Genomic DNA, 27145 nt, shown 5'->3' on the forward strand with positions numbered 1-27145 from the left:
AATAAGCAAAATGGGGTCCCATTAGGGACCAAACGGATAAAAAGTATTGCAGGCAGGCAGTAGTATGTCAGTCTGAAAGCTTTACATTTACAAGACCTTCAGTGACCTTTTGCTCAAGGCACACACTGTACATTTAAAAAGGTCAAAATCTGCACATAAACTGAAAGAACAAGGCAGAAACTCTACATTTTTTGACTTTGCTGGTTCCTGATAGCCACCAACTAGCCATGTGGCCCCACTTGATTTGGCAGTTCTTCGGCTCTGTAGAGGGCTTTTTGAACTTCTGCCCTCCTGCTGAACTCTACAAATATATCCCGATGACATTCTGGTGACATTTAGACACACCAGTCGCTATTTACACTAGGACGCTGGTCACACATACCATGTTACAAAGTGTGATCCTGGCACAAAAGCTCGCAGTGTGACAGCTGGAGGAGGAGGTTTGTATTTAATGTCTTAATGCGTTTTCTGACATCTACAGTAAATTGAGCGTGCAGCATCAGAGCTGTAAGCAACATCCTTATATCACTACATGAGAGTTATTTATAATGAGAAAGGCTTGGGCTTATCAGTCAAATGCCACATTTGTGGACCCATTTGAAAGGGCAGTTAATTTAATATTTTGGGCAAAATAACCAAAAATAACACAATTCTTTCCACAACTTCAAGCTTTGTATTCCAATCAAGCTTTTGTTTAGTTAATATGTTGGTCTTGAAAAATATTCTATCGACTGAATAGATCCCTCTCTGTGAGAAATAAAAGTGACATAAGGGGAAAAGCATGCGATTCTTAGGACTATTAGTGTCTGGGCATTAAATCAGCAGGGGCCTCCATTTTGGCAATGCTCATTCACAGATTTACATAGACATATAGTCCTAATAATCTGAATCTGTTAAAGTCCAGCCTGATCTTACTGTAGACAAAAGTACTACATCTTCGTGATATTACATGCATTATCAATGACATCAATTAGGTCTTTTTTTCATTTTTCTAAGTCTATTAGTACTTGTTTTTTTTGTTTTTTTTAACATATAAAGAATGTTCCCCCTTCACCCTGACACTAAAACCATGCTACAGTGAATATTTTACAATGTATATGTAGTCTGTGGTTTGCAATTATAATTTCAAACATGATGACTTTTATTTACACTAGTCAGTTTAGGAACAATATGATCACAGATTAGGCAAATCAATTTACTTTCAAAGTAGAAACAATCATGCAGGTTGAAGACATAAAGTAACAACTTATTTATTTAGTGGCACATTTTGCAATTAGTTTTTTTTAATTTATTTATTTTTCTTCTTAACCTGGAAAATAAACAATTCACAAGCAAGGAATGCAATTTGTTCAACTGAATCCAAACTACAATTTACCATTTAGAATTTCTTTTCCACAAATATTTCCTTTGGAGTCAGTACATAATACAAAATATACAACAAGGTATTTCTGTAAACACTCGGTTAATTAAGCAGATTTCTAAATAGCAGTTAAATCACTTAAGACAATAACTTACTGAATAGCATTGCACGGCCTACAAACAAAAATAATTCTGCTTTCATTTTTTAAACATAATTTTACATACAATATGTATCACATCCTCTTTAGGGTAAGCAATCATTCATGCTTAACAGGAATAATTTTTGAAACACTGCAGTAATGGGAGTTTCCAAGAAAAAAATATTTTTGGAATAACAAATTCTTGTGTCAGGAAAGATAAAATTTCACAAGGATGAGTCTTTTGTTAGAACAGCAATGCACGTTTGTTTCTTTTAAATGTAAGAAATCACACTTGCAAACTGCTGTGATATAATTAATTTCATAAGGCAAAATGGTGAGCTTATCAGTGAACAAAAGAAACATCTTTAGATTTAAAAGCTCAACCCACCACCCCTACACCCCTCACCAAATAAAATGCTGCCAGCAAAAACACCAATAATTTTTCATTCTAACAAATTACCTTCTTAAAAATATATACATTACAGTATGCAGTGCCAATTACCTGAAATTCAAGGATTTTCTGGTTTTAGGCACAAGATTATTTAACCTTATTAGCCAATTCTAACTCAAGTGGAATATGCACATCCTACAATTGGCACCTCTTGGCATACAGTCAGTGGATAGATACAACTGATGTGACAGAAAAGGCTCCTCAGTATCATTCATTAGTGCAAGCTACTTTTACTCTTCTTATGATACTACCAGTGGTAAACATGCTTTAAAATGATTAACACAAGCAAACACACACACACTCACTCTCTGTATATAAACATAATACAGTCTATTTTCTCAATTGCACAAATTCTCCTATTTTGGGGGTGACCATCCAAATGAAAAAGTAGAACAAACATTAATACAGAATAAGAGTTCTATTTTTTTTTACACTTCTCTAGTACATTCATGCATTTCTCAAGCACAAATGACTATTGAAAGTCACAAAGTGAGTATGAAACTGTTTACATATAAATGTTTAATTGACTGCAAGATATCATAACTCTGCAAGATTTTCATTTGAGTATATCTTTAAGCCACATGAACATGGCAAAAAGACACTCTAGAATGAATGCTTGTGTTGGTTTTAGTAAATTATATTTTAAAATGTTTCTGAATTTACCAAAGTAAGGTATGGTGAGTGTATGTGTTTTAATAAAGAAGGTTTATAGATTTATTCATACACAGTAAGTATATTGTTTGCCTCTAATACAACTATCATCTACCGTACCACTTTTCATGAAAACTATGCATGTCAATTTTAATGTTGTACATCATTAAAGAAACAAAAAACTCTTTTTCTGGTCTGTGTGGCTATGCCATGAAGGAAAACAAATACGCAGTACTGAAAATAATTATGAATTGACTAGGGGCATTTTTTATTTACAAAACATATGGGCAATGAAGTTTATGCCAACTTTTTAACAATAAAGAAAATCTAAATCATACTGAATACAAATGAATTTGATAATTTGACCCTACAGATAACAATTTATAATTAAATAGGACAAAGATTCAATAACAAAATATTAATAAATATATATTTATTTTAATCCAGTCTAAATACAAACTGTGCCTAGAACTGTGACCCAAAAGCAAGAGACCATAACTGCTATTGTAACAAAATTCTATTGTAAATTAACATGAGTGGCAAATGAAAAATGGCCATGCATCACTCTTGTGGTTTTATGTTCTATTTAAAATTGTTTAATGTGGGAAAGCAAATCATTAAAAAAAAAAAAAAAAACGAAATAGAAAAAAGCTTAATTATAACAAACTGTTGCTCAAAGCAAATCTTGTTCTGCCGCATACATTCACATTATCTTATTTCCCTTGAAGGAAGATAAGAAATGCAGGACATAGGATTATCACTACCAATTTTTCTCCATTTACCACTGGTTTGAAATATTTTTAAACAATAAAGTCTATAGTATGGCATTAACAAAAAGGCCAGTCCACTTATGAATATATATTTAATATATTAACTTAATCCATACTAGTCTAATTTTTAAAAGTGCTTACTACTTGGCTTTCAGAGGTTGGCAGAAAACATCTTTTTAAACTCTACTCTCAGGGATGGGGTGAGGGAGCACTTATTTAGCACATGCCATCAAATTAGCTTATATCGAAATTTTAGTGATGATGATAAGATATTACAATATATTTATGTTTAATAGAATTAGATTGTCAGTTCTTAAGATGTACAAACAAAAATACCCTGTGAAGATTATACATAGCAAGATAAATCTCCAGGTGCTAAACAGTTCTGAAGCAACAAATATTTATCCCATTTAATCAAATGGCAGTTGCTACATAGGCTTCAGTCTTAGGACTGTTCCACTCTATAAAGGTTCCTTGTTCAAAAACAAAAAAAAAAGTATATGACACTTATATATATATCATATGACATATATATATGTATATCTTGCTTGCAGGTCAAAAAATTTACATCATGGTGTTATAACAATACATGAATGCAACAGTAAAGAAGAACAAGATGCAGATAATTTCTTCATAAATATTTCAATAAAAGTAAAATATAGCTTTTTTCAGTGGAAGCTGTTGGTTTAAAACACACACTTTGCAAGAAAAAGAAAAATAAAAGCACTCACGTGTAATAGCAGCAAACTTGGTCAATCAAGTTCCTGAAGACATGAAATACATAAGCTAAAGGCTTACTGTTTATCTTACTATTTTAGATCACATTAATGAACCCAATAAGACAAATATATCCTACAATGGGAACCAGAGGTATTTTAATGTTATCTTAAGTAACTGGAAGAGGGGGAAGGGGTACACAACATACAAGTGAGACAATATTCACTTGTTCTACAAAAAAAAAAAAAAAAACAGGTGAAATACAAATTTTCAGTGAAATCTAAAATTAAAATTTGCACATAATAATTAAGCATTTTTTTCCTATGTTTAGAGCTACCTGAAAAGGACCATCCAGGGCATATGGCACATAGAAAATAGTGATAAAGAAATTGTTCCATAAAACATTTTATAGTCATGGCTTCAACATATTAAATATTTGCTCATACAGTGGTCCTCGTCTCATTTTATTCTATTGACTAGGTATCCAACTCTCCCTGAAAAAGAAAAATCAGACCTCACTGTATCTGAACCTCTGTGTACCATATGTCTGCACAGCTCATTACACTGAAAAAAAAAAATTTAATAAATAGTTAGTGTCACTCTGACAACATAAAAAAATATAGCAACGATGTAGAGTGCCCAGAAACACAAAATGTTGAATTATCCCTCTGTCTGTCTCTCTCTTTCTCACACTCTTATTCTGTAAAGGAAAAAGTAAAAATGCAAGCTTTGAGCTCCTAGTGTCGATTAAGCTGAAGCCAATAGTCTTCCTTCATAATAAAAATGCAACAAGTAAGCAGTGGCATGTTCATAAGCCTTTCATATCTATTTAGACAGTAGGCTTTTAAAAGGGGGAAGACAGAACAATAAATATTTACCATTAACAAAAAGCCTTTTTAGCGTTGGGACTATCTGACAAGTATTTGCAGAAATTAAGTTAAAAAGTGCACAACGTAGTCATTAACCTAAATTTGATTAATAAGCTCTCACATGCTTATACATAAATTTTACCCGTTTTTTTCTGGAAAAAAAACAAACAAAAAAAGAAATACTTATAATAATATGCACTATACAAACATGTGTTGCATCCCAGAAGACCAGAAAAAAGGCAGAGTGCGTTTACAGTTTTATCTTAAACCAACTTAAGCTTCTTTGAACACAGGCATTTTGTACAAGGACAATTGCACTTTTACAAATAGAAAAGGAAAAAAAAAAAAACATCATAAAAAATCTGGAATCCTATTACCATAACAATTACATTTTGTTTTTAAACAATTTCAATTTTTAGATTTGGGGCAACAGGGGAAAAAGGATGATAGATATATTGTTGAGATGTTGAGATCGTGGGCAGAATGATGCTGTAGATGTTTGTGTGTATCGTCCTCCACAAGTGCATATTTCCCTTCTTAATAAGAAAAGCTGTGAGAATTGACAGTAGAGAAAGACTGATGGTATTCTTGGATTGTAGTTGCCCAATAATTCTGAGAACCCGGGAGTTTTACCACATGTCGTCAGTCGATGCAGAATCCTTTATGGTAATAAATAAAATTAAAAGAAAAAAAGAATTAACTCATTTAAAGTCAGACATATCTAAAATACAGAAGAAATGCTGATCATCAAGAATGCACAATATTTCATGAAAATCATAATAATTTTACAAGTGTCAAATGTTAAACACCTATCATTAAACACACACATCTTATATATAATTTGCCAGTCTCCTCACTCACTCACTCACTCATGTCCGTCCGAAGCCGAATGCACAGTCGCCTTCTGTGCAGCTGCCCGAAAAACCTTACAAGACCGACATCGCGGCAGGCGGCGGATTTATGGCCGGGAAAATTCAAAGAGAAAGGTGACTTCAACCAACATCGCGGCAGGGTCTGTCCGAAGCCGAATGCGCAGTCGCCTTCTGCGCATGTCCGAAGCCGAATGCGCAGTCGCCTTCTGCGCAGCTGCCCGAAAAACCTTACGAGACCGACATCGCGGCAGGCGGCGGATTTACGCCCGCAAAAATATATTATATATATATATATATATATATATATATACACATACACACATACATACATACATATGAAAAAGTTTGGGAACCCCTCTCAGCCTGCATAATAATTTACTTTCAACACAAAAGATAACAGTGGTATACATCCGAGTACTGGGGTACTTTTAGTGAAGCAGTATTTAGTTATATGAAATTAAATCAAATGTGATAAACTGGCTGTGCAAAAATTTGGGTCCCCTTGTAATTTTGCTGATTTGAATGCATGTAACTGCTCAATACTAATTACTTGCAACACCAAATTGGTTGGATTAGCTAATTAGGCCTTGAACTTCATAGACAGGTGGGTCCAATCATGAGAAAAGGTATTTAAGGTGGTCAATTGCAAGTTGTGCTTCCCTTTGACTCTCATCTGAAGAGTGACAGCATGGGATCCTCAAATCATCTCTCAAAAGATCTGAAAACAAAGATTGTTCAGTATCATGGTTTAGGGGAAGGCCACAAAAAGCTATCTCACAGTTGAAACTGACAGTTTAAACCTCTAAGGAATGTAATCAGGAAATGGAAGGCCACAGGCACAGTTGCTGTTAAACCCAGCAGGTCTGGCAGGCCAAGAAAAATACAGGAGCGGCATATGCGCAGGATTGTGGGAATGGTCACAGACAACCCACAGATCACCTCCAAAGACCTGCAAGAACATCTTGCTGCAGATGGTGTATCTGTAAATCGTTATACAATTCAGCGCAATTTGCACAAAGAACATCTGTATGGCAGGGTGATGAGAAAGAAGCCCTTTCTTCACTCACGCCACAAATAGAGTCGTTTGTTGTATGCAAATGCTCATTTAGACAAGCCAGATTCATTTTGGAACAAAGTGCTTTGGGCTGATGAGACAAAAATTGAGTTATTTGGTCATAACAAAAAGTGCTTTGCATGGCAGAAGAACACCACCACATTCCAAGAAAAACACCTGCTACCTACTGTCAAATTTGGTGGAGGTTCCACCATGCTGTGGGGCTGTGTGGCTAGTTCAGGGACTGGGGCCCTTGTTAAAGTTGAGGGTCAGATGAATTCAACCCAGTATCAAAAAATTCTTCAGGATAATGTTCAAGCATCAGTCACAAAGTTGAAGTTACGCAGGGGCTGGATATTCCAACAAGAAAAAAAAAAATCTACAAAGGCATTCATGTAGAGGGAGAAGTACAATGTTCTGGAATGGCCGTCAATGACTTGAATATCATTGAAAATCTATGGGATGATTTGAGGCAGGCTGTCCATGCTTGGCAGCCATCAAATTTAACTGAACTGGAGAGATTTTGTATGGAAGAATGGTCAAAAATACCTCCATCCAGAATCAGGAAACTCATCAAAGGAGTCTAGAGGCTGTTATATTTGCAAAAGGAGGCTCAACTAAGTATTGATGTAATATCTCTGTTGGGGATAGTGCTGGGTGGTTTGACCAAAATTCTATATCACGGTATTTTTCAAAATTATACCGGTTTCACGGTATTGGATGGTATTTTTTTCCCCATGCATGAGTGGATGTTAACCACATTTTCCACTGCAATTACTGGCTAAGAATAACATATTCCACTGTCATGAGAATTGTACATTGTACAAAAACACATTTTAATGTGCATACAAGTATTAATACAGGTTTGCATGGCCCCATAAAGTGATGGTTTTCAAGGGGGTGGCACTAATGAAGAGAAGGAATAACACTGCATGACAGTTGCAGTCAAAATATAGATCCTTTTTATTGAACAAATTTTGCAAACAACTTAAACTAAAATTTTGACAACATATTTTCAACCATCCAAAGAGGCATTTAGACTTAGTAAAATATCCAGAGGTGCTTGTCAAAAGTTCACCACCTATGGGAGAGGCCAAGGAGGTCGGTTGCAGTGTGAGTTGGGTGGTGGCCGAATGCGGGGACCTTGGCGGTCCGATCCTTGGCTACAGAAGCTGGCTCTTGGGACGTGGAATGTTACCTCTCTGAAGGGGAAGGAGCCTGAGCTAGTGCGCGAGGTCGAGAGGTTCCGGCTAGATATAGTCGGGCTCACCTCGACACACAGCTTGGACTCTGGAACCAATCTCCTTGAGAGGGGCTGGACTCTCTACCACTCTGGAGTTGCCCCCGGTGAAAGGCGCCGAGCGGGTGTGGGCATATTTATTGCCCCCCGACTTGGAGCCTGTTCATTGGGGTTTACCCCGGTGGACGAGATGGTAGCCTCCCTCCGCCTTCAGGTGGGGGGATGGGTCCTAACTGTTGTTTGTGCGTATGCGCCAAACAGCAGTCTGGAGTACCCACCCTTTTTGGAGTTCCTGGAGGGGGTGCTAGAGGGCATATCTTCTGGGGACTCCCTTGTTCTGCTTTGACTTCAATGCTCACGTGGGCAATGACAGTGAGACCTGGAAGGGCGTGATTGGGAGGAATGCCCCCAAAACCATAACCCCACCCCCCCAATCGGAACCCGAGCGGTGTTTTGTTATTGGACTTCTGTGCTCGTCACAGATTGTCCATAACGAACACCATGTTCAAGCATAGGGGTGTTCATATGTGCACTTGGCACCAGGACACCCTAGGCCTCAATTCGATGATCAACTTTGTGGTTGTGTCGTCTGACTTGCGGCCACATGTCTTGGATACTCGGGTGAAGAGAGGGGCGGAGCTGTCAACTGATCACCACCTGGTGGTGAGTAGGCTTCGATGGTGGGGAAGGATACCGGTCAGGCCTGTTAGGCCCAAACGTATTGTGAGGGTCTGCTGGGAACATCTGGCAGAGGGAGGTGGGGGACATTGAGTCCGAATGGGCCATGTTCTTTGCCTCTATTGTTGAGGCAGCTGACCGGAGCTGTGGCCGTAAGGTGGTCGGTGCCTGTCGTGGCGGCAATCCCCAAACCCGTTGGTGGACACCGGCAGTGAGGAATGCCGTCAAGTTGAAGGAGTCCTACAGGACCCTTTTGTCCTGTGGGACTCTGGAGGCAGCTAATAGGTACCGGCAGGCCAAGTGGGATGCAGCTTCGGTGGTTGCCAAGGCAAAAACTCAGGCATGGGAGGAGTTTGGGGAGGCCATGGAGAACGACTTTCGGACGGCTTCAAGGAGATTCTGGTCTACCATCCGACGTCTCAGGAGGGGGAAGGAGTGCAGTGTCAACACTGTATATGGTGGGGATGGTGCGCTGCTGACCTCGACTCGGGACGTTGTGGGTCGGTGGGGGGGGTACTTTGAAGACCTCCTCAATCCCATTAACATGCCTTCCAATGAGGAAGCAGAGCCTGGGGACTCGGAGGTGGGCTCCCCCATCTCTGGGACTGAGGTCACCGAGGTAGTCAAAAAAACTCCTTGGTGGCAGGGCCCCGGGGGTGGATGAGACACGCCCAGAGTTCCTCAAGGCTCTGGATGTTGTAGGACTGTCTTGGTTGACACGCCTCTTCAACATCGCATGGACATCAGGGACAGTGCCTCTGGATTGGCAGACCGGGGTGGTGGTCCCCCCTCTTTAAGAAGGGGGACCGGAGGGTGTGTTCCAACTACAGAGGGAATAACACTCCTTAGCCTCCCTGGAAAAGTCTATTCGGGGGTCCTAGAAAGGATCAGGAGGAACAGTGTGGTTTTCGTCTTTGTCGTGGAACAGTGGACCAGCTCTACACCCTTAGCAGGGTCCTGGAGGGTACATGGGAGTTTGCCCAACCAGTCTACATGTGTTTTGTGGACTTGGAAAAGGCATTCAACCGTATCCCTCGGGGAATCCTGTGGGGGGTATTCTGAGAGTATGGGGTACCGGACCCCCTGATAAGGGCTGTTCGGTCCCTGTACAACCGGTGTCAGAGCTTGGTCCGCATTGCCAGCAGTAAGTCGAACCCGTTTCCAGTGACAGCTGGACTCCGCCAAGGCTGCCCTTTGTCACCGATTCTGTTCATAACTTTTATGGACAGAATTTCTAGGCGCAGCCAGGGAATTGAAGGGGTCCAGTTTGGTGGGCTCAGGATTGGGTCACTGCTTTTTGCAGATGATGTTGTCCTGTTTGCTTCATCAGGCCGTGATCTTCGGCGCTCTGTGGACCGGTTCGTACCTGAGTGTGAAGCGACTGGGATGGGAATCAGCGCCTCCAAATCCGAGACCATGGTCCTCATCCGGAAAAGGGTGGAGTGCCCTCTGAGGGTTGGGAGCAAGATCCTGCCCCAAGTGGAGGAGTTCAAGTATCTCGGGGTCTTGTTCACGAGTGAGGGAAGAATGGAGCGTGAGATCGACAGGCGGATCGGTGCAGCATCCGCAGTGATGAGGGCTCTGCATCGATCTGTCGTGGTGAAAATGGAGCTGAGCCATAAGGCAAAGCTCTCAATTTACCAGTCAATCTACGCTCCTACCCTCACCTATGGTCATGAGTTATGGGTAGTGACCGAAAGAACGAGATCGCAAATACAAGCGGCTAAAATGAGTTTCCTCCACAGGGTGTCTGGGCTTTCCTTTAAAGATAGGGTGAGAAGCTCAGTCATCCGGGAGGGGCTCAGAGTAGAGCCGTTGCTCCTCCGCATCGAGAGTCAGATGAGGTGGCTCGGGCATCTGATCAGGATGCCTCCTGGACGCCTCCATGATGAGGTGTTCCAGGCACATCTAACTGGGAGGAGGCCCCGGGGAAGACCCAGGACACGCTGGTGGGACTATATCTCCCGGCTGGCCTGGGAACGCCTCGGGGTTCTCCCGGAAGAGCTAGAAGAAGTGGCCGGGGAGAGGGAAGTCTGGGCATCTCTGCTCAAGCTGCTGCCCCCGCGACCCGATCTCGGATACGCGGAAGAGGATGGATGGATGGATTCTCAAACCTGTCATAAGTTAATGTAGCACATTAAATGCTTTGTGTTAAGTGTTCCCCAACCCAGTTAATCACTGTACATGCTTCTTAAACGGACTTCCTCTACACTAAGAGGAGGCGCAAGCAGCGACCGCCGCACAGAATACATTCACTTCATGATATTCCTGCTCTCGGAACATTTAGAATGCTAAGATACTTAATATCATTTTCAGGATGGAATGCATTAAAGCAGGTATTAAACATGCACAGTAGTGTGGCGGTAGTGCTGCTCCCTCGCAGTAAGGGGTCCCCAGGTCTATTTTCAGTGTACAGAACTTTATGGCAGGTGTGAAGAGGCTCCAAAAAACTGGATGTATGAATGGGTGTCGCATAGGTTTAACTGAAATATTGTGTAAATGTTGGGTTTGTGCAACCTCCACGCCACCGTGCCCCCACTTCATTAATACATGCTTTATTGCATGTCATCATGATAATTAAATCAAGTATTTATCTTAGCATTCTAAATGTTCAGGGAGAAGGGATATCATGAAATTAATGTATTCTGTGTGCTGCCAGCACCTCCTCTTAGTGCAAGAGGATGTCAATTTAAGAGGCAGTAGCGATTAACATGGCTCCGGTAACACTTAACACAAAGCACTTGATGTGCTACATAACTTATGACGGCGGGGTTTGAGAAAATGTAGTAAATTAAATATTCATTTTAAGATGAAGTTTAGTTTACGATGTTCTACTTTAATAACAAATTACAACAATAACGTCAACATGTCGACTTTAATTTCGACAAACGGCAAGAATAAAGTAGAAACGTCGAGAATAAAGTCAACATGTCGACTTTATTCTCGTCATAAGCGTCGAGATTAAAGTGGAAACATGTCGTCACACTATTACACAGTATTGAAAAAAATAAAACAAGTACAACTTGGCTTGCAGTATTATCCAGTAGTATAGAAACAGCATTCACACATTTGAACATAATGGTCCACATCCAACCTTTTAAATCCAAAGTATCTCCAGACAACAGACACGGCTCCTTTTTCCAGCAAAAGTTCTTATGTGTCATCATGTTAAATTTTATCGCCTGCTACAGCTTCAGTTTCTGAATGTTCTCTGTCCATTTTCACCGCACAATACCTCCACTACCGCATGTACTCCATTGCACGTGTTTAGCAGTGTAGCAGTGAAAAAGGTCCCCCTTAAACAATTTCCCGCTGGACCACGTTCCGAACGTTGTTTAGGCAATTTAAACCGCTGTTGTGGTATAAGAACAATCCATATCATAACAAAAATAAACGGTTTTCGGTATAAACCGGTATACCACCCAGCACTTAGTTGGGGTGCCCAAATTTATTCACCTGATTTTGTTATGATGCATATTGCATATTTTCTGTTAATCCAATAAACTTAATGTCACTGCTAAAATACTACTGTTTCCATAAGGCATGTCATATTAAAAGGAAGTTGCTACTTTGAAAGCTCAGCCAATGATAAACAAAAATCCAAAGAATTAAGAGGAGTTCACAAACTTTTTCATATGACTGTATATATACACGAAAATAAATACATAAATAAAAATACACACATATATACTTTGATTGCATGTTATACTGATACTGAAAAAATACCAGAAACAACAATTTCTGAAAATGTACTATACTAGCATTTTCTTTTTTATTTCAGCACTGGAAGTGAATGGAAGTTTACACTGTTGCGCTCCATTTACCTTCGAGTTCCGGGGTAGGAATGACATCACACCACATTCTAGTAAAACTTTAGGAAAACCAATATGGACACCTCCAGAAAAACCTTTGTTGCACTTGGCTCTTTTACAATAAATACCTTTTGATAACACCATGTTATGTGGTATTTTGCACAAATACCATAGCAACATATGTACAAATAGAAATTGGACAGTACTGTGTGTATGACTAAATTAATGACACAAACAGAAGTGCTAATAACCAGTATAATACTATAGCTTTCACAAAGATTTCCGGTGTACATCATCATTTTGAATCAATCTCAAGTCGGACAAACCTGGACTTGACAGACCAGACCCAAGTTTTACGAATAGGCAATCCAACTTGTGGAGGCATTCCAGCTGAAAATTCCAACAAGGAACTTGGAAATTCTGGCATTCAAGTTCAAAAGGAATGCAGAACAAGCATATCCCACCACATGCTATGTTTGATAGGCTCATGCTGTTGAGTGATTTTTTAGTGTGGCATGAACAAAACAAATATCCAAGGTCATAAATGGTGCAGTGGTAGAACTGCTGCTTTTCAGTAAGGAGATTGTTCGATTGCTTCCCAGGTCCTCCCTGCATGGAGAGTGCTTTGAGTAGTGAGAAAAGTGCTATATAAATGTAAAGAATTATTATTTATTATTATTAAGTTTGTTTTAGTAGGTGAAAAATAGGAATTCAAAAGTGAGAAGTTTTTGCTCACACACACTAACTTCATGTCTTTGTGGGCTATCGTTTCTACAAGAAAGTGGCAGCGGGTATCTTTGCACTATAGTGCTACAATTTATCTTTGTGCAGAACAAAATAGTTCATTATTTTCTCTCTTGATTAACTGCACAAAGTAAGGTGAGTGAACTATTATGCAAAAGGTATATACACGAGAACATAACTAGAAGGAATTGCAAACAACAGTGAAACTGCACTCGAAAAAGTATAGATAAACTGTTTTTGGCTTATGGTAATTTGTGAATTAAAAGTAATCCAGAGACAAAAGAAACCAACAGATATGCAAGTAGAGTCAGAGAATCACAGACCTCAGAAGTAGCTTCAGAGCTTAACCATAAACAACCTGTTTCAAAAAGCCAACAGAATTACAATATTTACAGTCATTCCCTTACTCAAATTAATTTGGGAGACTGAAAGGCATACCTAAGAGGACATGAAGACAAGGGAAAAAAGTAAAAATGAAAAACTTTAGGTCAATGGATCCATGCATTGTAACAACCACCACCCCAAATAACGAAATAATGCTCTTACCAGGATAAAGTTAAGAGCCAAATATCAGTATCATTAAAAGAATTGTAAAATACTACAATAATTTAAAAATGAAAAGCTTTGTTGACTCATTCTCAGCTTTTAAATGCATCTTAAATCAATGAGCTTTGACTCTCGTGTTTATGTTAAACTAGGTCACATAAAATGGCATCTTCAATACAGCAAATCGGAATGAAGAATCTAAAAGTGATAGTGCTTAAGATTACAGACACTACAGGAATTCATTAAGGGATAGACGAAATAATTCTTCACAAACAAACATGAGCAAGGTTATGCAAATTAGGTACCCATAATGTTGACTCCTGAAATGAAGCATTACCAATGATCAAATGAGAGTACTGAGCTTACATACTATAGTTGACTAGAAGGAACTGAAGATTTGTTTCATAAATGCTGATGAAACTTGGTTACATACTTTGAGGCCAAATAATCAATCAAACAATGAAAGAATGGTGATTCTCCCACACCAAAGAAAGTCTGGTTCCAAGCTAGCGTTGGCAAGACCATGTGCACAATGTTTTATGATTTTGAGATTGTGTTCCATACTGATTACATTAATGAAAGGACCCAAATAATCAACCATATTGCATGGATTTCTTTGGATTCACCCATCAATCAAGCAAAAACAGAAAGTAAATCATCAACCATTATTCTGGTGCTTCATGGCTATGTTTCACACTGCATGGATTGCAAAGGATACTCTTGGTATGTTCAATGAATGCATTATAACAGATATAAAGATGTCAAGTCAGCTACAGAAAAATGATTACTAAAGCAGATAAAAAAATGTATTTGAATGCCACAGAACAACTTCATGAATGTTATAGCAACTGTATCAGTATTTACATGGATTATGCTGAAATTAGGAAATACTGGTGTTTCCTTGAGCCAAGGACATATTACACATCTTCTAATAGGAAGGGATGTCAAACTTGACAACTTAAGTTGCTGATCTTGTCACCCAAAGATATCAGATTATGCAATTAGAAACTGCTGGAAAAGTCATACTGCCCAAAAATGTAACAGCTTTTGAGCATTTTCACATAATTAAATTGTAATGAACTTACCCCTTTTTCTGACAGCCAATAACGTGCTATCCGTTGGAGTCATAGCCCATGCGATGGGCTTACAAATATAGTGACTTCTGCATGAATTTTTGCATTTTCACACATACCCCATTCTATCACGGCATGTAAAATGTAAAACATCAGACAGACAAGCTGATCTTTTGTTTGCATGGTTGAAAATACCCACATTCCTTATTCCTCATAGCCATATTCTGTGCATTTTACTCTTGGGCGAGCATGCATTGGCTGTCAGCTCTCAACTACACAGAGCCCACCCCTACGACTTAAGAGTTGAGGCAGATTGCACACTATTTGGACTGAGTCACTGGATATGTCAGATAACACAATTGGCAGTCACAGCAGTGCGTCACGACCAACTTTGACATGCTAACATTATGTAAATGGAAAACAAAAAAAAAAAATCAATGGAAACGTGTAATATAACATGACCTTTAATAGCTCAGACTTAAAACCACCTTGATCACCTCAGTGTAGACCAATTCTCATTACTGGGCCAGAATACTGTCCCAAATGCAGCTTTTTTTTTTACTTTTTGCAATTTTAATACAAATTGAAAGGGAAAAAGAAGAGAAATATCAATTTGTTGATTTTTCTTTTCTTTGTGAAATATGAGATAGGACACAGTTGCAGAGGAAAACACTGTATGTACAACTTTAATCTAGAAATACGTTTTCCCTTAATAAAGAGGCTAAAAAAGCAGAATATCAGAACACCACAATGAATAAATTCAAAAGTGCCCAATACTCTGAACCTGTATATTGTAAAACGTCAAAAATGTAAAAGTCAAAATTATTATTGGCAAATTTATCAAGTGTGAGTAGTTGGACTAAAACACAATGCAAAGACAGTACAAAGAAAAATAGTAAAAATGGGAAAGTGTTATAGTAAGAGCCCCATCTTGTGGTACATTAATATAGTGTGCTGTAGTGTTATTTTTATAAAGTACTGACAGTATTGGCTGCAATTTTATAAACGTATTCTCCAAACATCAATTATTTAACTAGATTTACAGGAATTAACATGGGTCCTCCTACAAAACGTTACTGAAGTAAATGTGCACACTTCTTTCAAAAAAACTACAAACTACAAAGGGTGCTTGAGAATATACAGCAATCTATACATTATTAAATTTGCTTAAACCATTCCAGTGTTGTAGGGGAGTCAAAGTCAATCTCAGCTGTATTCCGTACAAAACTGGGCACCTTTGCATAGCAATACATGCCCATGCATACATCTACATTCACTCATAAAACATTAATTTATAGTCATCAATTAATCCAACTTGTGTGCCATTGGGAGGGGAATGTAGTGCTTGATCATTCTTCTGGGTCTATACTGGGGATAACACAAGCATCAGCACTTTAGTACCAAACTGAAATATCGGTAGCATCCAGTAAAGTTACCTTTGATGCAAATGCTTAAACAAAACATGGATGATTCTGAAATTATGGTCCAGAGTTTTAGCCGTGTCTTAATAAATAACAACCTTATGTTTAAAATACAATGAAATGAAATGCAATTTTATGTTAAGGACTAAACTTACATATCACAAATAAAAACTTAAAAAGACAATTTGTCATAAACCTCAAAACAATGAAAACCTCTCTCTTTTTTAACCAAGCAGACAGCGCCAAGAAAAGCCTGATGCGCTGCATTCTGACGCAACCAGAAACACTCGTAAGTCTGTCACACAGACTCTCTATGTTGATCATGTTAATGTTTCTGAATTAGCTTTACAGCAGGTAACATTTTTTTCTTTTATCTAAAGAAATGTAAAAGAGTTTGATGACTGACATGAGGCTATGTGGACCTTGCCCTCTCTCTCTCTCTCTCTCTCTCTCTCTCTCTCTCTCTCTCTCTCTCTCTCTCTCTCTCTCTCTCTCTCTCTCTCTCTCTCTCTCTCTCTCTCTCTCTCTCTCTCTCTCTCTCTCTCTCTCTCTCTCTCTCTCTCTCTCTCTCTCTCTCTCTCTCTCTCTCACACACACACACACACACACACACACACACACACACACACACACACACACACACACACAAATTACTAATGTAATGTGATTAAAGGTATTATGTTAAGTTTCTCAGAATCGAACGCATTCTAGAGCGTTTAATATGCCAAACTAGAATAAAAATTCATTTTATCAAATAATTGATAGTGGGGATGCCTTTACTTGAAGACTACATGCCAGTACTATTTTTATACAATCTTTGTTTACATGGTTTATTTATTCATGACATTTCTGGGGTCTAAAATAAAACCTGCGCAATACAAAGTTCATTTACTTCTGCTGTTTATGAATGCCAATAATACTTTATTTAAATAATGTACTGCTGTTACAGCAAGTCAACATAATCAACATAGTCAATGCATTGCAATTTTACCATCTTTCAAGAGATCAACATGGCAGCGCCTGGTTCATCTGCAGGTCCTTCGTGCAAAAGAGCGCAGACTTCTAAAGTATGAGAGTATTTTAAGATAAAGCCAAATAATGCTGTGTTCTATACACTCTGTAAATGTGAAATAGCGTATCACAGCAGCATGACAGCTATGCCGGAGCATCTAAGACAAGTATTTCAGAGTTTCCTATGAAGATGCCATCAAGACAGCCCTGTAATATCTAATTACTTTCCTTAGTTCTGATTGGTAAATCGCTGCATTCTACAGTCATTTATTTTCCTGAGTGCTGGACTTCATAAAGGACCCGTCACCCCGGCAACAATGCAGTAGTAGAGGCTAGCGCTAAGGAAACATATAAATAGTGTTTATATTAAAAAAAAAAAAAAAAAAGATATGATCTAAAAGTAAAGTACAGTGTGACAGAAATAGCATATAATAAGCAGGACAAAATTGTTAGCTAGTGATTATCCCACGGTTTATGATACGTTATTTGAGTCGCATTTTATATTAGTTTTTTTCCCCCCCAAGTTTTTGTTATACAGTGGAACCTCTAGATACGAGTTTAATTCGTTCCAGCACTGAGCTTGTATAGCGAATTTCTCGTATCTAGAACAAACGTCCCCATTGAAAATAATGGAAATCCAGTTAATCCGTTCCGCATCCCAAATATATTAACATAAAAATCATTTTTCCTAACAAATAACACTGATAAATTATATATACTGTAGTCTACCTTTAATAAATAACACTGGTAAATAATATAACTGATTATTAAAAGAATCAAAACAGGTGTCCAAAGTGCAGTAGAGCATTCAATAAATCTTTAAATAAATAATCCTTAAAACAGTTGTGAAGTGGAGGTTTAAAGTACATAAGAATAACAATCCTTTAACACGAGGTTAAAACGTCAACAGGAAGCAGTCTTCAAAAAACAGATGACAATCCCTGGTGCTTCTTCTCTGTTAGCGTCTCACCTGCTTCTCCCATGCGGGCTCTGCAACAGGCGAGACACTTAATGCAGCTGACCTTCTCTACACCGTCCTGCTTCAGCTGTTTGGCTCGCCTGTTCAGCTACACGCGAGCCTGTACTCGCTCGCTCTCTCGCACCGACTTCCTACTGCTGCGTATTCCTGCCTCCTCCTGCAACCTCCGTTCTCTCTCCTCTCCTCTCTTTTCTTTTACTTCTTCTCCCCCTTAACCGGCTCGCGCTTCTCTATATATGCGGGGAAGACATGGCAGCTGCTAGGGTTACCACTTTTAATACAAAAAAATAAGGGACGCATACGTATTGATTCAAAACGGGATGCGCAATTTCATTCTCAAATACTGGACGATTCCGTATTTTAAAGGACGGGTGGCAACCCTGCCCAGCCCATCAGCCACCGGACAAATCATGGATGTGGGCAGTTTCCCACCTGTGCACTTAGGTGAGAAACGCAGACACCGCAGATCGCCCTGCGGCTCGCTACAGCTACCACGCCCCCTCGCTAAGCCGCAAGCTATACCCACAGCCTGGCACGTGGCTCGTTACGTGAGCCAATGCTCGTATTTAGATCTGAATTTTTCGCTGATACTTTCCTCGTATTTTGAATTTCTCGTATACAGAGGTGATCGTATCTCGAGGTTCCACTGTATAATCTGAACTGTTACTTGGATTAATATGCTGTGTTCACATGTTACTTAAACTGGTTTTTGCACTAATGTTGGACTGCTAAATAGATTATATGCTTGTGTGTTATTGAAATCTGATTTATACCAATTCTACTGTTACTTGATCTTGTGTTTTTGCACTTGTGTTGTACTGCAAAGCAGATCTGATCTGTACTACCAGATTCAAACTGCACTACCTTTTGTTACCAGATATTTATTCACAAACTGAAATCATTTTGACAAACTGCACTACTTTTGTTATCAGATATTTATTCACAAACTGAAATCATTTTGATTTGAAAAGATTTTGAGCTTCCATTCCTTGTTTTGCACTTTATTACACAATACAGTGTTGATATCGTAATGATAAAAGCTTTTCACATTTGTTTTTTTGTATTTGTTAGATTTTAAACAGAGTAATCCAAAATTATTATTGTTGACCGACAGGTTTGTTGTATGTTCTGCCACTTTATTCTATTAAAAGAACTCAGAACCACAGCATGGCTTGCTACATAGGTCAGGTTTACTTACTGCATCTATATTCCATAGTATACATACAATCCCATAATATGTAGTAAATCCCATTAGCCTTAAATTTAAAGTAACAGATGTCTCTGTAGATGCTACAAGTTATTTATTACATTAGTTGACGAATCAAAAAAATAATGGCTAGACTAATCGCTTATAAAAAAAATAGTTGATAGGTGTAGCCCTAAAATAATGCGGAACTACTTGAAAGAAATACTACCATTTATGGTTGCTGCTGCAATTATTTCAAAATTTTATAAATTTTACAAAACTGTTTTATATGAACTGTTAAGCTACAGGAAGTTATTGCAGTTTTATTTAATTATTTACTTTTAGTGTTATTAATTATTTTTACATTAATACGAGTAAGTTGAATGGGATTTCTGTTTTTCGAAGATATCAATAGGGCATCAACTACCATGAAATTTCACTGGTAGCGGGATTTGCTATAAAAGCTTAGTACATGGCATTCCAAGTACGTATAGTTTTTTTTTGCTGATTATAGGAGTAATAATAAATTAATTATAAATAGTACCAAGGTTTTTATTTTCACATGGCTGACAATTAATTAAAGTACATCAGAGAGATATTGCTTTAGTCTTACTAGGAGCGGTTTTAAATCGCTTAGCAATGCGTCTCATGGTAAATCGCTAACTAGTGTTAACAGCTAGATTCTGTGGTTCATCCTTCATGAGGCACCACATAGAAAAATGACTTTTAGATCTTCTACAAGACCCTTGAATATTTTAATAGTATGGGATATCTTGCATTTTATTTTTTTTTTATTTTTTTGAGTAGTTACATTCTGGTCTGCAAGAATCAGTGGCTCAACCTAAAGTTAAGAATGTTTAAATTCAAAATTAATTAACTATTATGTACATATTGTGTGTTACTACATTTTTATTAGTTGTATTTGTAGTGGCAACAAATTCTGCCAGTTACTGAAAACAGTCACTATACATATCAGCAAAACCAGCTATCCATTTTTGACAGGTTTTCTAGTACAGGGTCTCTAAAGTCTCAATTTTCAATTCTAGACATAGTGCTCTTTTGTGCTCAGATTCACAAACATAAAGCAAAACACTTTAGATGATATGAATCTATATAAAACATATACTGGGAAAAAAGTGATATAAAAAAATCTCCTTTTTAGTCCAGGGTACAAAGTAAAGAGAGATATATTAAACTAATGCAAGATTTGACTTGATAGCAACAGAGGAGAGTTTCAGAAGCATTTAACCACTCAGGGCCATAGAGTCCCAGGAAAACATTCAATGACAAATTTCGACAGACTCAAACAAAATGGCTACCAAGCTCTCCCAGGGTATTCTACAGCATCTATATTCTCTGACAGTTGTTGCCACTGGCACCCAACTAGAATGACATCTCTTTTTAATAGATCAGTAATAACTTATTTACAGAAACTGAAGCACCAGGTTTCTGGCAAACGTTTGACTACAACATAAAGTAGCTACTGGTCAAAAATGATATTGTTGTAATGCAAATGTGCTTCATAAAATTATTTTTAACATCTATACAACTATTAATATTACTAAAAGGTGAAATGTTTACCAAATCATTAGGAGTACTAAAAAGGATTTTTATACATTTGTTAAATCCATATTATTTATAATTTCCATCAATATCCCAAACACAAGGGCATTTGAGGTTAATTGGCACCTCTAAAGTGAATGCCTATGAATAAGTTCGGGTCCAAAATGTACTGGTATCCCATTCAAGTTTGGCTTCTGCAAGCTGTTTAGTGTTGCTGGAATAGCTCCTAGCAAACTGTTTTCATGTTACAAAATAAAATGGAATTCAAAAATGAATGCATGTGGCTTATGTGTTAATTTAGTACTAAAGTGTAAGTACAAGTCAAACCAAGGCAAGCCAGTTATCTAAAACCAGTTTAAAATTACTTTAAATTAAATCGACAGTTGTTAAAACATTTTTTGAGCATGTTAATAAACAATACTTACAGTGTCATCACTTCTGTAAGGATTCAGTCTGTTATAAACTGCTTCAATGACACTTCGTCTAAAACAAAAAGAAAGATAAAATGCTTTAAGTAAGGGAAAAAAATACTTTTAAATGTTTTTTCATATCTGCATAATTACTGATTTTCTAGTGAATGAAACGCTTAAAAATTGATGTCCTTTCAGAAAGCTGACATTAGCTTTAAGGAACTTGCTGCTGTTACATGCAACTTCCTTTATGGATTAAACCACACATCAAAAAAATAAAATGTTTTAAAGTAACACTACAATTTTTAGATCATTGATAAAAGTGCACCACACCAGATAGTTCTTATCCAAAGTTACAAAACTGAAGCTATTACTATAAATGTTTCCAATACTTTGGCGTTTGATGAGTCACAAAGAAAACAGACGAACCGTACAAATTACAATTTTTGACAAAAAAAAAAAAAAAAAAACAGTAAAAACATGCATTCTCCATTAGAACACAAAGCATCTTAAATCTCTTTTCAGCAGATGATACTTTAATAAGTTTTTTAAAAAATATGCACATTTTAATGTACACACATCATATATCTATTACCAATGTAATTTTCAACAACAAAGTAAAGGCACAGACAAGAAAGAAACAGCATTAAGTGATTTAGTAGCGTACTGCAGATTAACTCATTTTGTGTCACATGCATACATGTATCCTGTGCAGCTATTCTGCTAACAATGCCAGAAAGACACATTGTATCATATTAACATAACACTCACTTGCTTGCCAGTTCTCCCCCAGGTGGGAGATTGGGGATGCTCTCCGTTGCTAAAGTACGCATCACGTAGACTAAGTCTGGCCCTCCTTCGTCACACTGCTTCTTAATAATCTCTGGGAATTAGAAGGACTTCTTGGTAAGTGTGCTATCAGCACAATCATTTCCATATCAGAATGTTAATAAGCAGATACTCTCACACATTCACACGGCAGAAATAAGGTCAGCTATAAAATATGCAAATAGCTTCTTGACTGAAGAACCACCAAAACAAGATTAAGAAAAATAAGACTGCTATGGAAAAGTGTTTCTCATTCTATTAATGCAAGTCTTAAAGGATATTTGAAATTACCTCAAATCTCAAAAGTGCTGTGCTGTTACAAAAATAAATGTCTTCAGAAATTTTAATATAGTGTCAGTGTTAGACATAACACAGGCATGCATATAATGTTAAGCAAGCATTTGCAATTTATTTATTTTTTGCTACTTGGGTCATCTAAGTATGAACTATTATGTTTCAATAACTTAAGAATATGAATTTGATTATTTAAAACTAACTGTTCTTTGAATAAAAAAGCCAAAGATCTCAGTCTCAGTTTAGTAAATAACTTTATTAGAATCATCGTTAACATCTAAATAACAACAATACAGGTATTATCTACATACTTCTACTACTAATTCTACTGTACAAAAATAAAAAGATTCTACTTGTAGCTAACTCCCATATATAAATACTAACCTAGAAACATAAAAACTAGAATACATTTACCATTTCATAGACACATTCTATATCTAATACAAACATATTGGACCCACAAAAACAAGTAGAGGAATGTTAACCCCCCACCCCCTTCACTGGCTCAAGTTACTTTGAGGGAATACTGTATGAACTCCATTTTATTAAATTATAATACAGCTTTACTAAATGTTTGACTTATCATGTAGATGTTTAATAGCAATGCAAGTAGTTACAGTCTATAACTTTTTAAGTGTGCAGGCCTTGCAGTACTTGAAAGTGATTTTATTTGGCATATGCAATAATCTGAGTTCCACGTAAACATCGTTTTATTATTTTTTATGGATAACTTGATCTCAGCTTAATGCCAGTGAAGAGGTATGTTAATTTATAAACTAAACTTAAACACATTTACCACTGAAACAACAGTATAAATCAGCAGGTAACTTTATTAACAGTTAAGTACCATGAAATATATTGCACTTTCAAAAGAGATGTATAAAGGTTAAACAAATAAACAAAAAGACAAACTGCTGTTAATGCTGGCAAAACAATATAAACATGTCTAACTGACACAGTTTAATCTTCAAACATATTTTCTTAATCTGTATCTGAAATACTACAGCCCACATCATTAAAGACCCCAAAAAACGGCTATAAAATTACCTGCTGGGACACATACCTGTTAGGATTAAAGAACCTTGCATTACTTACTGATTATGCATTTAAAAAAAAAAAAATAAACGAACTCTGATAAAACTGACCACTTTTGACAAATTCAATGATCTAAAAAAGGGGAGTATGCTTTATTCTTAAAGCTTTGCTTCTCATCCTTTTTGGTCTTTGGATTAAAAGCTAAATACAATTTAAATTTTTCGCACTAAAAAAGGTAAAAGTTTGATAACCTCTCACACACATCTCAGAGATCATATTCACACATTCACCTAGAATACCTCAAAGACGCAAACAATTGTATTTACACAAACTAAAAATGAATTTAAAAATAATGTAATCTGTAAAACTCTAAAGATGTTACTGTACAGTCCTAGAAATATACTGTTTATATCGAGTGCAATAGATTCAAATGTCAAGAGATCAGGAGATAAACTGCAAGCATACACATTGAAAGGAAAGGTAACAACCCCAATGTGGAACTTACAGAGCAGTAAAAAAGTTTTAAAGTGCTTAACCCTGCAAATTTTACTCTTGATTATCATGGTACAATTATATGAACTCTAAAAACGGACGCCTGCAAAACATTTTAGCAAACTTACTGTATCTAATGTGCAGTGTACTTGTAATTAACTTTAAAGTATTGTCTTTCTTTTTTTCCCCCCAAATTTTAATGTACACTTGATCTACTGGGGGGAAAAAACCAACACTCTTGCTAGCAACAATCATAATTGACCATGCTGACAAAAATTTATTTTTGTAATATAAAAAAGCTATGTTTGAAACACTAAGTTGAATTAAGACTTAAACTGTTTCGTGACACAGAATTAATATGTGCTGTTGAGGTGGCAGGCACATTTCTACATAAATGCAATCTATATATGCTATACGTGATTAAGTAACAAATGCTGAATACCACCTTAAAAAGTCTAATAGTAATATTTATATAGAAAAGATCTGCCATAATGACATTGATTTCCTGCTAGTTTAAGGTACTCAAAAAAAATCTACCTTTACAGATTAAAATATAGACCATCTGAATGGACTTTATTGGCAATTTTAGCTGCCTAATAACCAGTATATACTTAAAGCAGTATATATTTAGTTTAATTTAGCTATTTATTAGCCTTTTTAGATCCTCCACCTTCTACTCTGTTCTCCAGGTACTTATCCAACTCTGCCTCTCTCTTCACAGCTTCGGGTGTAACTTTTGGTGCACCTGGAAAGCAAATCAGCACAACACTCATATTGTCTCGGCTGCCCTGTAGGAAATAAGGGGACAAAATTAAACAATTAAAAGAGGTTTTGACTAAGCACCTTACTCACTTCATCTTTACACACACACACAATTATCCACTCCCGAAAAATACTAAATGAATTATGTTTAAAGTTAAAAAAACACACATATACACACAAAGAAAAATAACCAGTAAAAATATACTTCTACAGGGATTTTAACTATTCCAGCAAATCCCGCAAAATGATGATGTGGAGGAGAAAGAAAACATTACATACTTCTGACCAAGAAGTATTGATCTTTATTTAAAAACAATAAAAAAGTAGTACATTTACATACATATTCTGACCAATTTTTTCAAACTTAAATATTTGATGACTCTAAACAGAATCAGAACAGGTTATATACCCTGAAAAATCTCACCTTATATAAGCAGGTATCAACAATCTCATTGCAAACTTTCTCAAGGTCATCTGTAACTTCAAGTCTGGATCTTACAAAGTCACATAGCTCATCATTGGCCATAACATCCCAAATTCCATCACACGCCAGAATTATAAACTGATCTTCGGCTTCAGATCTTTCAATTTCATAGACTTCTGGTTCAGGTGAAACAAGCTGCTCTGTTGGCCCCTTCCCATGTACACATTTGTAATCAAAATCCCCCAGGGCTCTAGACACTGCCAGTGAACCATTTACACGCTGAATCATTACCGAACCACCTGCATTTTGGATGCGTTCCTTCTCAAGTGGATTACTAGGTTTATGATCTTGAGTAAAGAAGTAGACCTTCCCATTTCGGCTAAGCAAACCTCTGGAGTCCCCACAGTTAATAAAGTAGATATGTTGAGGAGATATCATGACTCCCACAGCTGTCGAACCACTTCTGTCTACTCCATGCTTTTTTTCAGAGATAGCTCTCATGTGCTCATCTATCTGCAGAAAGCCAGTTCGGATTCCACACTTTACATTTTCTACTGAAGGCTCTGGACTGGCCCCCTTAAAATCTGGATTGTTTGTGATGTGTTCTAGCAAATGCTCACAGCAGTATTTGGCAACTTGAGACCCAGCATGCCCATCATACACTGCAAAAAAAGACCAAGGGTCAAGGCCATTCGGCAGACCAATCACCGCTGTGTGGGCATCTTCCATCTCCACTCTCCAGCCTTGCATGCTGCTAAGGCCATAACGTAGGTCATTCCCCTCACCATGAGCATTATATTTTTCCATCTTTGGTTTGTCCAAAAATGCTCCCATTTTTCTGACTTGGTCTATAAAATAATAAATAATAAGACAGTCAGTGATTCCATACTATTCAGAAAAAATAACATGTTTAAAATTGCTAACACATGTTAGTTTGTAAATTCCGTATATTTAAAACTAACTGTTTTTGGCCCATATACTCAAATAATGAGCTCAGCATGAATAAATTCCACTAATTAAATGGTTTTGATTCACGCTAAAACCAAAATCAACCTGAGGCCAGGAACCGAAAAAAAACAATTAACCATATGAACAATTGAAGCACATCACTTAAGATTATTTAGTTAAAATCTACAACAGAAAATTTAAATTTGTGACCGTCAGATCTAAATTCACACATTTCACTGTTATTTTCAAAAGCCGATTAGATATAACTAGTAAGCATATTTGCAGTCCATAGTGTTTCAAGAGAAATCTGCATTTAAATATTGCACTTATGTGACAATGTATACATTACCTTATGAAAATATTACAGTACTTAAAGTAGCACAATTATAAAAGAGTAGCTAGAAAAAAACAGCATTCCATTTATTAACAAAGATCTCTGCCCTCCTAGAATAAGTAGGCAATACTCAAAGGATAACAGTAAAAATCACATTAAAACAAAACTTAAGTGGTTCTACAGTTGTTAAAAAATTACTTTTATATAATGTACTGTTATAATCTTCCAGATTTTAGGTTTTGTTTACAAAAACACACATGCGGTTTGTACACTGAACTACAAACCATCCAGTCACATACAGGGTGTCTCAAAATATATACACACTTTCAATTATTATAAATACAATACTCATTTAGTCAACACTGCAACTGGTGCCATTTATTTAAATTTGCTTCAGGAATCCATCATGCCATGCATATTAGAGGAGATTGGGGATGAGAAACAGTTTTATTTCCAGCAAGATGAAGCACCTCTCCACTACC

At 37.1% G+C, this 27145-nt stretch overlaps 1 protein-coding gene and 1 long non-coding RNA gene across 2 annotated transcripts in view; both read right to left on the reverse strand.

Moving 5' to 3' along the window:
- Nucleotides 1-1117: 1117 nt before the first annotated feature.
- Nucleotides 1118-27145, reverse strand: part of ppm1aa (protein phosphatase, Mg2+/Mn2+ dependent, 1Aa) — a 41978-nt gene continuing 15950 nt past the window's right edge. Inside the window, exons 2-6 of the mRNA XM_051920103.1 lie at nucleotides 25382-26229; nucleotides 24866-24983; nucleotides 22318-22429; nucleotides 21562-21619; nucleotides 1118-5616 (exon numbers count right to left, since the gene is read on the reverse strand). Of these exons, the coding sequence (XP_051776063.1) occupies nucleotides 5587-5616; nucleotides 21562-21619; nucleotides 22318-22429; nucleotides 24866-24983; nucleotides 25382-26215 (1152 nt within the window). The 5' untranslated portion in view covers nucleotides 26216-26229 and the 3' untranslated portion in view covers nucleotides 1118-5586. The remainder of the gene's footprint in view (nucleotides 5617-21561; nucleotides 21620-22317; nucleotides 22430-24865; nucleotides 24984-25381; nucleotides 26230-27145) is intronic.
- On the reverse strand, nucleotides 20352-21548 carry LOC127526071 (uncharacterized). Its single transcript, XR_007933691.1, has 2 exons — nucleotides 20958-21548; nucleotides 20352-20627 (listed from the first exon to the last, which is right to left on the reverse strand). It is a non-coding gene; the product is annotated as an uncharacterized LOC127526071 (long non-coding RNA).

Source organism: Erpetoichthys calabaricus, chromosome 16 (assembly GCF_900747795.2).
Source record: "Erpetoichthys calabaricus chromosome 16, fErpCal1.3, whole genome shotgun sequence".
NCBI lineage: Eukaryota > Metazoa > Chordata > Cladistia > Polypteriformes > Polypteridae > Erpetoichthys > Erpetoichthys calabaricus.